The 13,243-nt window shown below is 48.5% G+C and overlaps 1 protein-coding gene across 4 annotated transcripts in view; it reads left to right on the plus strand.

Annotated features, from left to right (window-relative positions):
* The window catches only part of SBF2 (SET binding factor 2), a 254,030-nt gene that overhangs the window by 219,234 nt on the left and 21,553 nt on the right, over nucleotides 1–13,243 (plus strand). Inside the window, exons 24-30 of one of the 4 annotated variants that reach the window (XM_069738856.1) lie at nucleotides 893–1,068; nucleotides 1,187–1,323; nucleotides 1,920–2,115; nucleotides 2,306–2,502; nucleotides 2,798–2,938; nucleotides 5,320–5,415; nucleotides 12,518–12,586. In XM_069738856.1, coding sequence (XP_069594957.1) covers nucleotides 893–1,068; nucleotides 1,187–1,323; nucleotides 1,920–2,115; nucleotides 2,306–2,502; nucleotides 2,798–2,938; nucleotides 5,320–5,415; nucleotides 12,518–12,586 — 1,012 coding nt within the window. The remainder of the gene's footprint in view (nucleotides 1–892; nucleotides 1,069–1,186; nucleotides 1,324–1,919; nucleotides 2,116–2,305; nucleotides 2,503–2,797; nucleotides 2,939–5,319; nucleotides 5,416–12,517; nucleotides 12,587–13,243) is intronic. The other 3 variants (XM_069738853.1, XM_069738855.1, XM_069738854.1) reach the window with 3 other exon arrangements.

The following is a 13,243-nucleotide window of genomic DNA, read 5'->3' on the forward strand; positions in this document are numbered from 1 at the left end:
TATGTACAGCTACACTTTAATAGTTAAAATCAATCAGTAACTCTACAAAAAAAGTCTCAGTCTAGCCTAAGGCTGAGGCTACACGGCAATTTTCGCCACTGCACCTGTTGCGCGATCAAGGTTCACTTAGGTGTCACTACAACATCGCAGCACAATATTGCAACGCAGTGGGGTCTGCGACAAGCACATGGCAAAAAATCCAGCATAGTTGTCCTTCTTGAAACGTATCGCCTTCATAACATTCTCAGGGTGGCAATGAAAACGCCATTCACTTCTATTGTGCAGCAATGTTGCAGTGACGCATGGTCACCTTTGGTCTTGCTTCAGGTGTCGCTGCCAGATTCCACCGTGTAGACCTAGACTGATTAGTACAAGGCTGAAAACGCTTGTTAAAGGAATATTTCCATCTTGTGCGTTTATGGCATATGCAAATAATATGTCATAAACGTATGATAGATGCAGATCCCACCTATGGCACCTGCATTTTTGTCAACAACTGGGTCCTATCATTCTCCACTGTCAGTAAACAGGGGCTGCGCATGTCTGACTGTCGGTTCTCATCTTTATAGGACTTACCAGAATTGCCACTCACGCTTTTTCTGCAACTTTCACAACTGATATACAAATTAAGGGTGCGATAACATTATCCATGGGTTAAATAACGTTATCCATGGGGTGCGATAATCCCACTTATGGGGTGCGATAACACCATCCATGGGGTGCGATAATGTTATCTGTGGAAGCAGAAAATATCTTGAAATATAAAAGTATAAGGTCTGACTCTTGGTCAGTGGCATCTTTACAGGCAGCAAGGTCAACTCCCAGGACCCGTGTTGCACTTTTTTTTTTCTCTTTTTTTTCCACCCCATTATTCCTAATTATTTCCGTATAGTTAATCAAAGTAGCATTTGACGAAGAGGTCAGCCCCGAGATGGTGGATCTGTTCAAGAAGCAGCTGATGAAGTTCCGCTATCCAGTGTCCATCTTCAGCATGTACGCCTTTGCGGCAGGACAGGCAGCTCCGGCCATCATTTTACCAAAGCAGAAGGAAAAAAACACTTCATTCAGGTAACAAGTCCTACAGTTATCTCACAGGCCGCAGAACGGGCGTAAAAATCCCACAGTGGTTCTTTGCAGTTCGGAGAATGTAGTGTTTGCTAACACTGACCCATGCTCGTGTTTTTAGGACTCTCTCCAAAACAATTGTCAAGGGGGCGAAACGGGCTGGAAAAATGACCATCGGGCGCCCGTACGTGGCGAAGAAGAAAACTGGAACGATATTGGAGGAACGCGGGAGCCGTAACGAGGACGATGACATCTCTGGTATTGAATTAGTGTCTTTTTCTTTCTTGAATTTGGCCTAGAGAGTGAAAGCTTCGTACAGAAAACTGCTGTCAGTGTATTAAGTGCAGAGCCTGCCAAGAGCACATTAAGTAGTTGGCCTCTTCGCACCATTCTGGAGCATGACCTCCCCTAATGACGGGTCCAGAGAGGTCGACAGAGAGGGGTCAGTGACCAGGCAAAATTACACTAATTATCTGTATTACTGCCTGGACTGTCACTGATGAAGGAACGGGAATCCTCTAAATGCTGGAGACAGTCGTGGATATGATTGCACATTGTTGGACGCTTGGATGACTGCTGAACTACAAGTGCTAGCAAACCTTCCTACCAAACTACACATTCCACAATTTAAAGGGTGCTTCTAGTTGTATGTAATTAAAGTTTAAAGTGTTCGGCCACTATTTTTCTTTTTTTTTTTTATTGATGGCCTATCCCCAGGATAGGCCATCAATATCCGATCCGTGCGGCATAAAGTTCTCAGACGCTGCTGGACCACACAATCTCCATCCTTTCTACAGTGGCCGCGACCGGGTGTTGCTCTACTGCTGAGGATTTGTTCTAATGTGTCACTTTAGTTTCCGATGATAACGAGCTGCCGAGTGCAACGCTGAAAGCGACAGAGAAGTCAACGATGGAGCAGCTGGTGGAGCGCGCTTGCTTTCGGGACTACCAACGCCTCGCCCTGGGGACCATCAATAACAGCTCCACGCGGTTGAAATCTGAGCACTTCCGCGTGACGGCCATGAACCGAATGTACTCCCTGTGCAGGAGGTGCGTGACCCCTTTATCTTTGTGCTTTTGGTTTTTCACTCGTGTCCTCCGACCGCTGACCCCGGCCCTCAGATCCCCTAATGCACAGACGATAGACCGCTCCACACTTACTCAATTTTGCCCGGTCAGGGGTCTGAGAAATTTGGGTGACTTGACCTTAAACAATGAGTTTGTTGCCTTTTTCATGTAGCTACCCCGGCCTCCTGGTAGTGCCGCAGTCGGTGCAGGACAGCAGCTTGCAGAAGGTTGCACGCTGTTACCGCCACCAGAGGCTTCCGGTCGTCTCCTGGAAAAATCCCAAAACAAACGCTATTTTACTCCGTTCCGGAGGATTTCACGGGAAAACTGTTGTCGGTCTCTTTAAATCTCAGAATACGCACACGGCCGGTGAGTGATGGCATCCTGATAATCTAGAAATTCTGATAGTCACACACAGTGAGGTCATTGTGGGGTTTGTTTGTTTTTTTTGCATGGTCATCTGATAATCCAGAATGTTTTATAAATGAGATCCTATATATACCAGATTAGCGGAATATTCTTGTAAATGGTGAAAGAGATTCTTGTCTGGGGCTAAATGTGTATTGTGTCCTGGGACATTGGTGTGAACTGGGGAGAATGGAGCCTGTGCTGGGCGGCTGAATGTGGCCATATAATCATGTATCCCATTCTGTCACCTTGTCAGCTCCGGCCTCTTCTCTGGAGTCATCAAGTAGCATCGAGCAGGAGAAATACCTCCAGGCCCTGCTGAACGCCATCTCTGTCCACTACAAAATGATTGGCAACAGCACCCTCACTGTACGGCCCACGTTGGCCCTGTCACCAGGTACGTCTGACGCAAGAGTCTCCAATCCCGCAAGGTTTTAGAAGGGAGCAGAATAGTGAGTGCAGCTCTGGAGTATAATACTCGGGATCAGTAATGGAATGTATGTACACAGTGACTGCACCAGCAGAATAGTGAGTGCAGCTCTGGGGTATAATACAGGATATAACTCAGGATCAGTAATGTAATGTATGTACACAGTGACTGCACCAGCAGAATAGTGAGTGCAGCTCCGGAGTATAATACAGGATGTAACTCAGGATCAGTAATGTAATGTATGTACACAGTGACTGCACCAGCAGAATAGTGAGTGCAGCTCTGGGGTATAATACACGATGTAACTCAGGATCAGTAATGTAATGTATACACACAGTGACTGCACCAGCAGAATAGTGAGTGCAGTTATGGGGTATAATACAGGATGTAACTCAGGATCAGTAATGTAATATATGTACACAGTTACTGCACCAGCAGAATAGTGAGTGCAGCTCTGGAGTATAATACAGGATGTAACTCAGGATCAGTAATGTATACACACAGTGACTGCACCAGCAGAATAGTGAGTGCAGTTATGGGGTATAATACAGGATGTAACTCAGGATCAGTAATGTAATGTCTGTACACAGTGACTGCACTAGCAGAATAGTGAGTGCAGCTCTGGGGTATAATGCAGGATGTAACTCAGGATCAGTAATGTAATGTATGTACACAGTTACTGCACCAGCAGAATAGTGAGTGCAGCTCTGGGGTATAATGCAGGATGTAACTCAGGATCAGTCATGTAATGTATGTACACATTGACTTCACCAGCAGAATAGTGAGTGCAGCTCTGGGGTATAATACAGGATGTAACTCAGGATCAGTAATGTAATGTATGTACACAGTGACTTAACCAGCAGAATAGTGAGTGCAGCATCCCCAAATGAAGGCTCCAAGAAATAAATTTTACGGTAGGTACCCAAAATCTTAATTTCTCTATCGCTTCATTGGGGGACACAGGAAACCGTGGGATGTCCAAAATTAGTCCCAAGGGTGGGTAAAAGAACAGTACCCTAAAGTCTGCAGGACCTTTCTACCGAAGTTTGCATCTGATGAGGCATAGGTGTGAACCCTGTAGAACTTTGCGAAGGTATGCATGGAAAGCTGCAAGGCCGATGCCTTATGTTGGACGGCCCAGGAGGCCCCCACTGCAAGAGCGGAGTGAGTCGTGACCCTGAGTGGACGCACACTGTCCCTTATCAAATAGGCTTCCAGAATGGCAGAACTGACCCAACGGGCAATGGTAGACCTGGAAGCGGGGAGCCCTCTTCGAAGATCTTTGGGAATTATGGACCGTGAATCCAGTCATCTGAAGGGCGCATTCTGGAAAAGTACAGGTGAAGGTCCAGTTTGTTTAGGGACAACCCCTGAGGATGAGGGATACAAGGTCCTGATCTGCATATGGGACACTAGGTTCTGCTGAAACAGAATGGAACGCGCTGAAACCTAACCCTTAACAAGCCCGATTCAAGGCCCAACTGCAAAAATAACAAAACCTAGTAGAAATGGGCCTTAGTGTCTGCCTCCTACTGACACTAAGCTAAAACCGATGGCTTTGTGCTGGTTGGTGCGTGTACCCTGCTGGGGAGGAGATACGTTTTTTTGCCTAGTGTCAGCCTCCGAGTGGCAGCAGCATTCACCCATGGTTACTTGTGTCCCCCAATGAAGCGATAGAGAACAATGCTCATATCTGGCAGTGGCTTTTATCCTTGGCACTCAGTGGCTCCTATAACTATATAGGATTGCAATTGCAAAAATATTTAGGGGTTGGTGGTGGTGGGATCTTTCCCATTTTGGGATTTAGGATGTAACGTGCTGCCAGCCCCCGTCATAGACCATTATTAGTGAACCATTCTCTGATAGAGTTGACTCCAGTGTGTGTAGGGTATTAGTACCTGTCTGCTGTGGGGGCCTTTCTGTCTCTGGGTATGGTCTCTACCGGCCTGCAGGGATCATGTGATGGGGGTCCGGTTCACCAGAAGGTGAGGTGGGTGCGTGGCAATGGAGACTCGTGACTGGAAAAGTTGCAGACTTAAAACTTTAATCAGCTTAGCTCTTCCTTCCGCGATTCGTCCTCTTCGCTGGGAAACCGGAGCCCTGCAGAAATCGTGCATGCTTGGCTTTCTCTAACACCTAGAGCCATAATCCATTAATTGTCTCATCTAACGATTCCCATGGAGGAAACCCAGCAGCGATGGGGAAGGGGGAATGTGAGCCGTCACGTGTCCCCATTGTAACATTCTCATCCCATGTTCTGTCTTGTATTTAACCTGTTTTTGTTTCTTTTTTCCATGTTATTAGTTTTATTCACTGTTTTAATTGTCCATGTGTTTGACTGACTTCAGGCAGCACGAGAAAGAGCTCCCGACTGAGCGGTGGGGTTAAGCTTGTTGTGCCAGGACACTTGGATGGCAGTCCGTCCAATAGCTTTTCCCGAGGAGGTTAGTAAGTGAGAGCCACCATGACTGCAAACTCTTTTTATGAGAATCCCATCCAGCGGGATGTGTATTGCTGCAGTGGGTGGTCTTTGGACAGCCCTTTAATAATGCCAGGTTATCTGACAGCATTACAGACACAAAAAGGAACGTTTAGTGGCACCTAATATAGTTGATCACATGGTCCCCATTGTTTGCTACCCAGCTTACCCAGAAACACATCTTTAAAAAAAGAAAAACATAAAAATGTACTTTTTAAAGGGACTTTACTGGTTGTTTAAATGTTGTCAATATCTGATCTGCAGGGATCCAGCACTCCCATAGATCAGCTCCTGCAGCGGCAAAATGTAAACAGTGAATGGAGAAAAACAGCTGAGCTCTATACACTATGTAGTACCAGAGAACGGCCACTACACAGTATACAGAGCTCAGCTGCAGTACCGGAGACCGGCCACTACACAGTGTACAGAGCTCAGCTGCAGTACCGGAGAACGGCCACTACACAGTATACAGAGCTCAGCTGCAGTACCAGAGAACGGCCACTACACCGTGTACAGAGCTCAGCTGCGGTACCAGAGAACGGCCACTACACAGTGTACAGAGCTCAGCTGCGGTACCAGAGAACGGCCACTACACAGTGTACAGAGCTTAGCTGCAGTACCCGAGAACGGCCACTACACAGTGTACAGAGCTCAGCTGTAGTACTAGAGAACGGCACTACACAGTGTACAGAGCTCAGCTGTAGTACCAGAGAACGGCACTACACAGTGTACAGAGCTCTGCTGCAGTACCAGAGAACGGCCACTACACAGTGTACAGAGCTTAGCTGCAGTACCCGAGAACGGCCACTACACAGTGTACAGAGCTCAGCTGTAGTACTAGAGAACGGCACTACACAGTGTACAGAGCTCAGCTGTAGTACCAGAGAACGGCACTACACAGTGTACAGAGCTCAGCTGCAGTACCAGAGAACGGCCACTACACAGGGTACAGAGCTCAGCTGCAGTACCCGAGAACAGCCAATACACAGTGTACAGAGCTCAGCTGCAATACCAGAGAACGGCTACTACACGGTGTACAGAGGTCAGCTGCAGTACCAGAGAACGGTCACTGCACAGTGTACAGAGCTCAGCTGCAGCACCAGAGAACGGCCACTACACGGTGTACAGACCTCAGCTGCAATACCAGAGAACGGCTACTACACAATGTACAGAGCTCAGCTGCGGTACCGGAGAACGGCCACTACACGGTGTACAGAGCTCAGCTGCAGTACCCGAGAACGGTTACTGCACAGTATACAGAGCTCACCTGCAGTACCAGAGAACGGCCACTACACGGTGTACAGAGCTCAGCTGCAGTACCAGAGAACGGCCACTACACGGTGTACAGAGCTTAGCTGCAGCACCAGAGAACGGTCACTACACAGTGTACAGAGCTCAGCTGCAATACCAGAGAACGGCTACTACACAGTGTACAGAGCTCAGCTGCAGCACCAGAGAACGGTCACTGCACAGTGTACAGAGCTCAGCTGCAGTACCGGAGAACGGTCACTACACAGTGTACAGAGCTCAGCTGCAGTACCAGAGAACGGCCACTACACAGGGTACAGAGCTCAGCTGCAGTACCAGAGAACGGCCAATACACAGTGTACAGAGCTCAGCTGCAATACCAGAGAACGGCTACTACACAATGTACAGAGCTCAGCTGCAGTACCAGAGAACGGCCACTACACGGTGTACAGAGCTCAGCTGCAGCACCAGAGAACAGCCACTACACAGTGTACAGAGCTCAGCTGCAGTACAGGAGAACGGCCACTACACAGTGTACAGAGCTCAGCTGCGGTACCAGAGAACGGCCACTACACAGTGTACAGAGCTCAGCTGCGGTACCAGAGAACGGCCAGTACACAGTGTACAGAGCTCAGCTGCAATACCAGAGAACGGCCACTACACGGTGTACAGAGGTCAGCTGCAGTACCAGAGAACGGTCACTGCACAGTGTACAGAGCTCAGCTGCAGTACCAGAGAACGGCCACTACACAGGGTACAGAGCTCAGCTGCAGTACCCGAGAACAGCCAATACACAGTGTACAGAGCTCAGCTGCAGTACCAGAGAACGGCTACTAGACAGAGTACAGAGCTCAGCTGCAGCAGCAGAGAACGGTCACTGCACAGTGTACAGAGCTCAGCTGCAGCACCAGAGAACGGCCACTACACGGTGTACAGAGCACAGCTGCAGTACCAGAGAACGGCCACTACACAGTGTACAGAGCTCACCTGCAGTACCAGGGAACGGCCACTACACAGTGTACAGAGCACAGCTGCAGTACCAGAGAACGGCCACTACACAGTGTACAGAGCTCAGCTGCAGTACCAGATAACGGCCACTACACAGTGTACAGAGCTCAGCTCCAGTACCAGAGAACAGCCAATACACAGTGTACAGAGCTCAGCTGCAATACCAGAGAACGGCTACTACACGGTGTACAGAGGTCAGCTGCAGTACCAGAGAACGGTCACTGCACAGTGTACAGAGCTCAGCTGCAGTACCAGAGAACGGCCACTACACGGTGTACAGAGCTCAGCTCCAGTACCAGAGAACGGCCACTACACGGTGTACAGAGCTCAGCTCCAGTACCAGAGAACAGCCACTACACAGTGTACAGAGCTCAGCTGCAGTACCAGAGAACGGCCACTACACAGGGTACAGAGCTCAGCTGCAGTACCAGATAACGGCCACTACACAGTGTACAGAGCTCAGCTGCAGTACCAGAGAACGGCCACTACACAGTGTACAGAGCTCACCTGCAGTACCAGGGAACGGCCACTACACAGTGTACAGAGCTCAGCTGCAGTACCAGATAACGGCTACTACACAGTGTACAGAGCTCAGCTGCAATACCAGAGAACGGCTACTACACGGTGTACAGAGCTCAGCTGTAGTACCAGAGAACGGCACTACACAGTGTACAGAGCTCAGCTGCAGTACCAGAGAACGGCCACTACACAGTGTACAGAGCTCAGCTGTAGTACCAGAGAACGGCACTACACAGTGTACAGAGCTCTGCTGCAGTACCAGAGAACGGCCACTACACAGTGTACAGAGCTTAGCTGCAGTACCCGAGAACGGCCACTACACAGTGTACAGAGCTCAGCTGTAGTACTAGAGAACGGCACTACACAGTGTACAGAGCTCAGCTGTAGTACCAGAGAACGGCACTACACAGTGTACAGAGCTCAGCTGCAGTACCAGAGAACGGCCACTACACAGGGTACAGAGCTCAGCTGCAGTACCAGAGAACGGCCAATACACAGTGTACAGAGCTCAGCTGCAATACCAGAGAACGGCTACTACACAATGTACAGAGCTCAGCTGCAGTACCAGAGAACAGCCACTACACAGGGTACAGAGCTCAGCTGCAGTACCCGAGAACAGCCAATACACAGGGTACAGAGCTCAGCTGCAATACCAGAGAACGGCTACTACACGGTGTACAGAGGTCAGCTGCAGTACCAGAGAACGGTCACTGCACAGTGTACAGAGCTCAGCTGCAGTACAGGAGAATGGTCACTACACAGGGTACAGAGCTCAGCTGCAGTACCCGAGAACAGCCAATACACAGTGTACAGAGCTCAGCTGCAGTACCAGAGAACGGCTACTAGACAGAGTACAGAGCTCAGCTGCAGCAGCAGAGAACGGTCACTGCACAGTGTACAGAGCTCAGCTGCAGCACCAGAGAACGGCCACTACACGGTGTACAGAGCACAGCTGCAGTACCAGAGAACGGCCACTACACAGTGTACAGAGCTCACCTGCAGTACCAGGGAACGGCCACTACACAGTGTACAGAGCTCAGCTGCAGTACCAGATAACGGCCACTACACAGTGTACAGAGCTCAGCTCCAGTACCAGAGAACAGCCAATACACAGTGTACAGAGCTCAGCTGCAATACCAGAGAACGGCCACTACACAGTGTACAGAGCTCAGCTGCAGTACCAGAGAACGGCCACTACACGGTGTACAGAGCTCAGCTCCAGTACCAGAGAACAGCCACTACACAGTGTACAGAGCTCAGCTGCAGTACCAGAGAACGGCCACTACACAGGGTACAGAGCTCAGCTGCAGTACCAGATAACGGCCACTACACAGTGTACAGAGCTCACCTGCAGTACCAGGGAACGGCCACTACACAGTGTACAGAGCTCAGCTGCAGTACCAGATAACGGCTACTACACAGTGTACAGAGCTCAGCTGCAGTACCAGAGAACGGCCACTACACAGTGTACAGAGCTCACCTGCAGTACCAGGGAACGGCCACTACACAGTGTACAGAGCTCAGCTGCAGTACCAGATAACGGCCACTACACAGTGTACAGAGCTCAGCTGCAGTACCAGAGAACGGCCACTACACAGGGTACAGAGCTCAGCTGCAGTACCAGATAACGGCCACTACACAGTGTACAGAGCTCAGCTGCAGTACCAGAGAACGGCCACTACACAGTGTACAGAGCTCACCTGCAGTACCAGGGAACGGCCACTACACAGTGTACAGAGCTCAGCTGCAGTACCAGATAACGGCTACTACACAGTGTACAGAGCTCAGCTGCAGTACCAGAGAACGGCCACTACACAGTGTACAGAGCTCAGCTGCAGTACCAGAGAACGGCCACTACAGTGTACAGAGCTCACCTGCAGTACCAGGGAACGGCCACTACACAGTGTACAGAGCTCAGCTGCAGTACCAGATAACGACCACTACACAGTGTACAGAGCTCAGCTGCAGTACCAGATAACGGCCACTACACAGTGTACAGAGCTCAGCTGCAGTACCAGAGAACGGCCACTACACAGGGTACAGAGCTCAGCTGCAGTACCAGATAACGGCCACTACACAGTGTACAGAGCTCAGCTGCAGTACCAGAGAACGGCCACTACACAGTGTACAGAGCTCACCTGCAGTACCAGGGAACGGCCACTACACAGTGTACAGAGCTCAGCTGCAGTACCAGATAACGGCTACTACACAGTGTACAGAGCTCAGCTGCAGTACCAGAGAACGGCCACTACACAGTGTACAGAGCTCAGCTGCAGTACCAGAGAACGGCCACTACACAGTGTACAGAGCTCACCTGCAGTACCAGGGAACGGCCACTACACAGTGTACAGAGCTCAGCTGCAGTACCAGATAACGGCCACTACACAGTGTACAGAGCTCAGCTGCAGTACCAGAGAACGGCCACTACACAGTGTACAGAGCTCACCTGCAGTACCAGGGAACGGCCACTACACAGTGTACAGAGCTCAGCTGCAGTACCAGATAACGGCCACTACACAGTGTACAGAGCTCAGCTGCAGTACCAGATAACAGCCACTACACAGTGTACAGAGCTCAGCTGCAGTACCAGATAACAGCCACTACACAGTGTACAGAGCTCAGCTGCAGTACCAGAGAACGGCTACTACACAGTGTACAGAGCTCAGCTGCAGTACCAGAGAATGGCCCATATATAGTGTATGGAGCTGAGCTGTTTTACTCCATTCACTGTTTACATCCGACCAGAGCTGATTGGTGGGTGTCCCAGATGTCTGACCCTAGTAGATCTGATATTAGTAATCTGTCCTAAGGATAGGACACTAGTATTGTATGCTTGGTAAACCCCTTTAATTCCTTGACAGCAACTCAAAAGGGCATTTTAAATGGAAATCATTTAAAAAAAAAAAAACTCAATCAGTGAACGAACACTAACCAGCCTGGATCCGCAGTCGTTGAGCAATGCTGTATGCTCTATAGCTTGTGGCTCTTCATTTGTTGTGGAACTACTACACCCAGCATGTTCTGACTATCGTAGCATGCAAATGACTGTTGTAGGAGTTTTCTTTTCTTCTTTACTGAAGTTAACTCCATTATGTGGATCCAGGTGGAAAGGAAAGAAAATGATTTCTGTGTCTCGTCACCCCCCCATTCCAATCCATCGCTCACTGGTTTTTCGTTCACCTGCTCGGATAATCCACGTAACAATCTGCTGCCTATAAATCCCATACAACCAATGACATCATCATCTCCAACTTCTGTCATCCTCATCATCACTGCACTGCCAAAATTGGCCTCAGGTCTCCGGACCCCATTTTATAGCCTCATAGACATATATAATGGAGACACGCAATCAGTCTGGGCAGCGCGGTCCATATTCAGACACTGAAATACGACTGTCTGACCCCAGCCTTAGAGAAGAGCTGCCGGCTTCGCTCTGACCCTTAGTGGGACCGGAGTCTGCCTTCAAAGGAGCACTCTAGCAGTTTATTTTTATTGCTCCCTCCATTAGTCCTCAATGTGTGGATGCATTAAAATACTTAACGGCCTGCGTCTTCTGCCGTTTTCAGCACTGCTCTGTTGCTCTCCAGCATCTTGTGACCGCAGCTCTTTTTTGCCATCTCACACTATGAGCCTCGTTCATAGACGCACATTGAGAAAGTGACTTCCGGTAAAACAGAAGACTGTAGTGATCTAGATAGTCTTAGCAGCGGTCACATGATGCGGAAGAGGAGCGTAGCAGCGCTGGAAACGGCAGACGGTGACAATGGGTAAGTACGATAATGCACGCACTTTAATGATGGCTAACGGAAGGGGCAATAATAATCGTAAAGATTATTTTGGCCTTAAGAATTTATAAAAAGGTGGACACACAAGGACATTGTCACCATTGATGTTGTCAGGTATCATTTATTATCCAAGACTAAAATGCAGATGAATAAAATAGGAACAAAAACTTTACAGTTTTAAAAGTTTATTAAAATAAACCGCAGAGTGTTAATATTATTGCTACCCCAGATTGTTTTTAGCACTTGTTTTTAATATTTATTTTACTTTTCTGGTTGGTAACAATTGTCCCAGTAATAGAATTACTAATCCTTAATGTGAATGAAATGACTAATTTTTCCCTTTTTATATATGTTTTTTAATATTTGATGTTTTTGATGTTTTTCGTTGATTTTTTTCCTGCTGTCTGCAGCTCCTTGGCTTGCCGTGGTCTTTGTCCTTATGGTTCTTCTCTGTGATCTGCTCTAATCTGTAACTTTCTCGCTTCCTTTCCTCCTTCTTCTGACAAGTTCTGGGGTACAGGGATAAGCTCTTCTCACAGACACATCTCACAGCTAAGGAAAGGATACAGAATACAGGTACCTCTGCCCCTTGGCGGTCACAGCCAGTCCCCTTCATCATCATCACCTTCATCACATTTAGGACCCCCTCCCCCATCCCACGACATATCATCCTAATGTAATTCCTGAAGCAGCCATAGATAATGGGAAGGAAGCCGAGCACAGGATCAGGGGAGATTTATCGACTGTGTCATTGGGTTCACAAGTTTTCAAAATGGAGTGAATTTCGCAAAATTTGTCACCAACTCACCGGCCCAGCTACATGATTTTTCTTCATTAATCCCCTCCTTGTTGATGTACATGTACCCCTTATAGTCTGCACCAAAATAATGACTTTTTAAGACTCCTCTTCGCCCCTGCACCATTCGCTCTGCACAGTGGTTGATGTAGGAGTTTTCAAAAGCTCTTAGAAACATATAATGGCCCTTATGTTACTTGTGACAATTTACGGCCACCGTGTGCACAATGACCTCCAGGGCAGAATTGTTATTTCCATTAAATCATATTTTGCGGTCGGTTCTATCATGGGGGATTGATGGTCGCCCCATTAATGTATTTGGGGTTATGAATAGAGCCTTAGTGGAATCCCTCAAGTAATCCTCTGGGAAGACTATGACCACAGATGCTGAAGGGTTGTCACACAACATCTCCATAGTCCTGAATATCACTACCGAA

The sequence above is a fragment of the Ranitomeya imitator genome, chromosome 9 (assembly GCF_032444005.1).
Source record: "Ranitomeya imitator isolate aRanImi1 chromosome 9, aRanImi1.pri, whole genome shotgun sequence".
Classification (NCBI taxonomy): domain Eukaryota; kingdom Metazoa; phylum Chordata; class Amphibia; order Anura; family Dendrobatidae; genus Ranitomeya; species Ranitomeya imitator.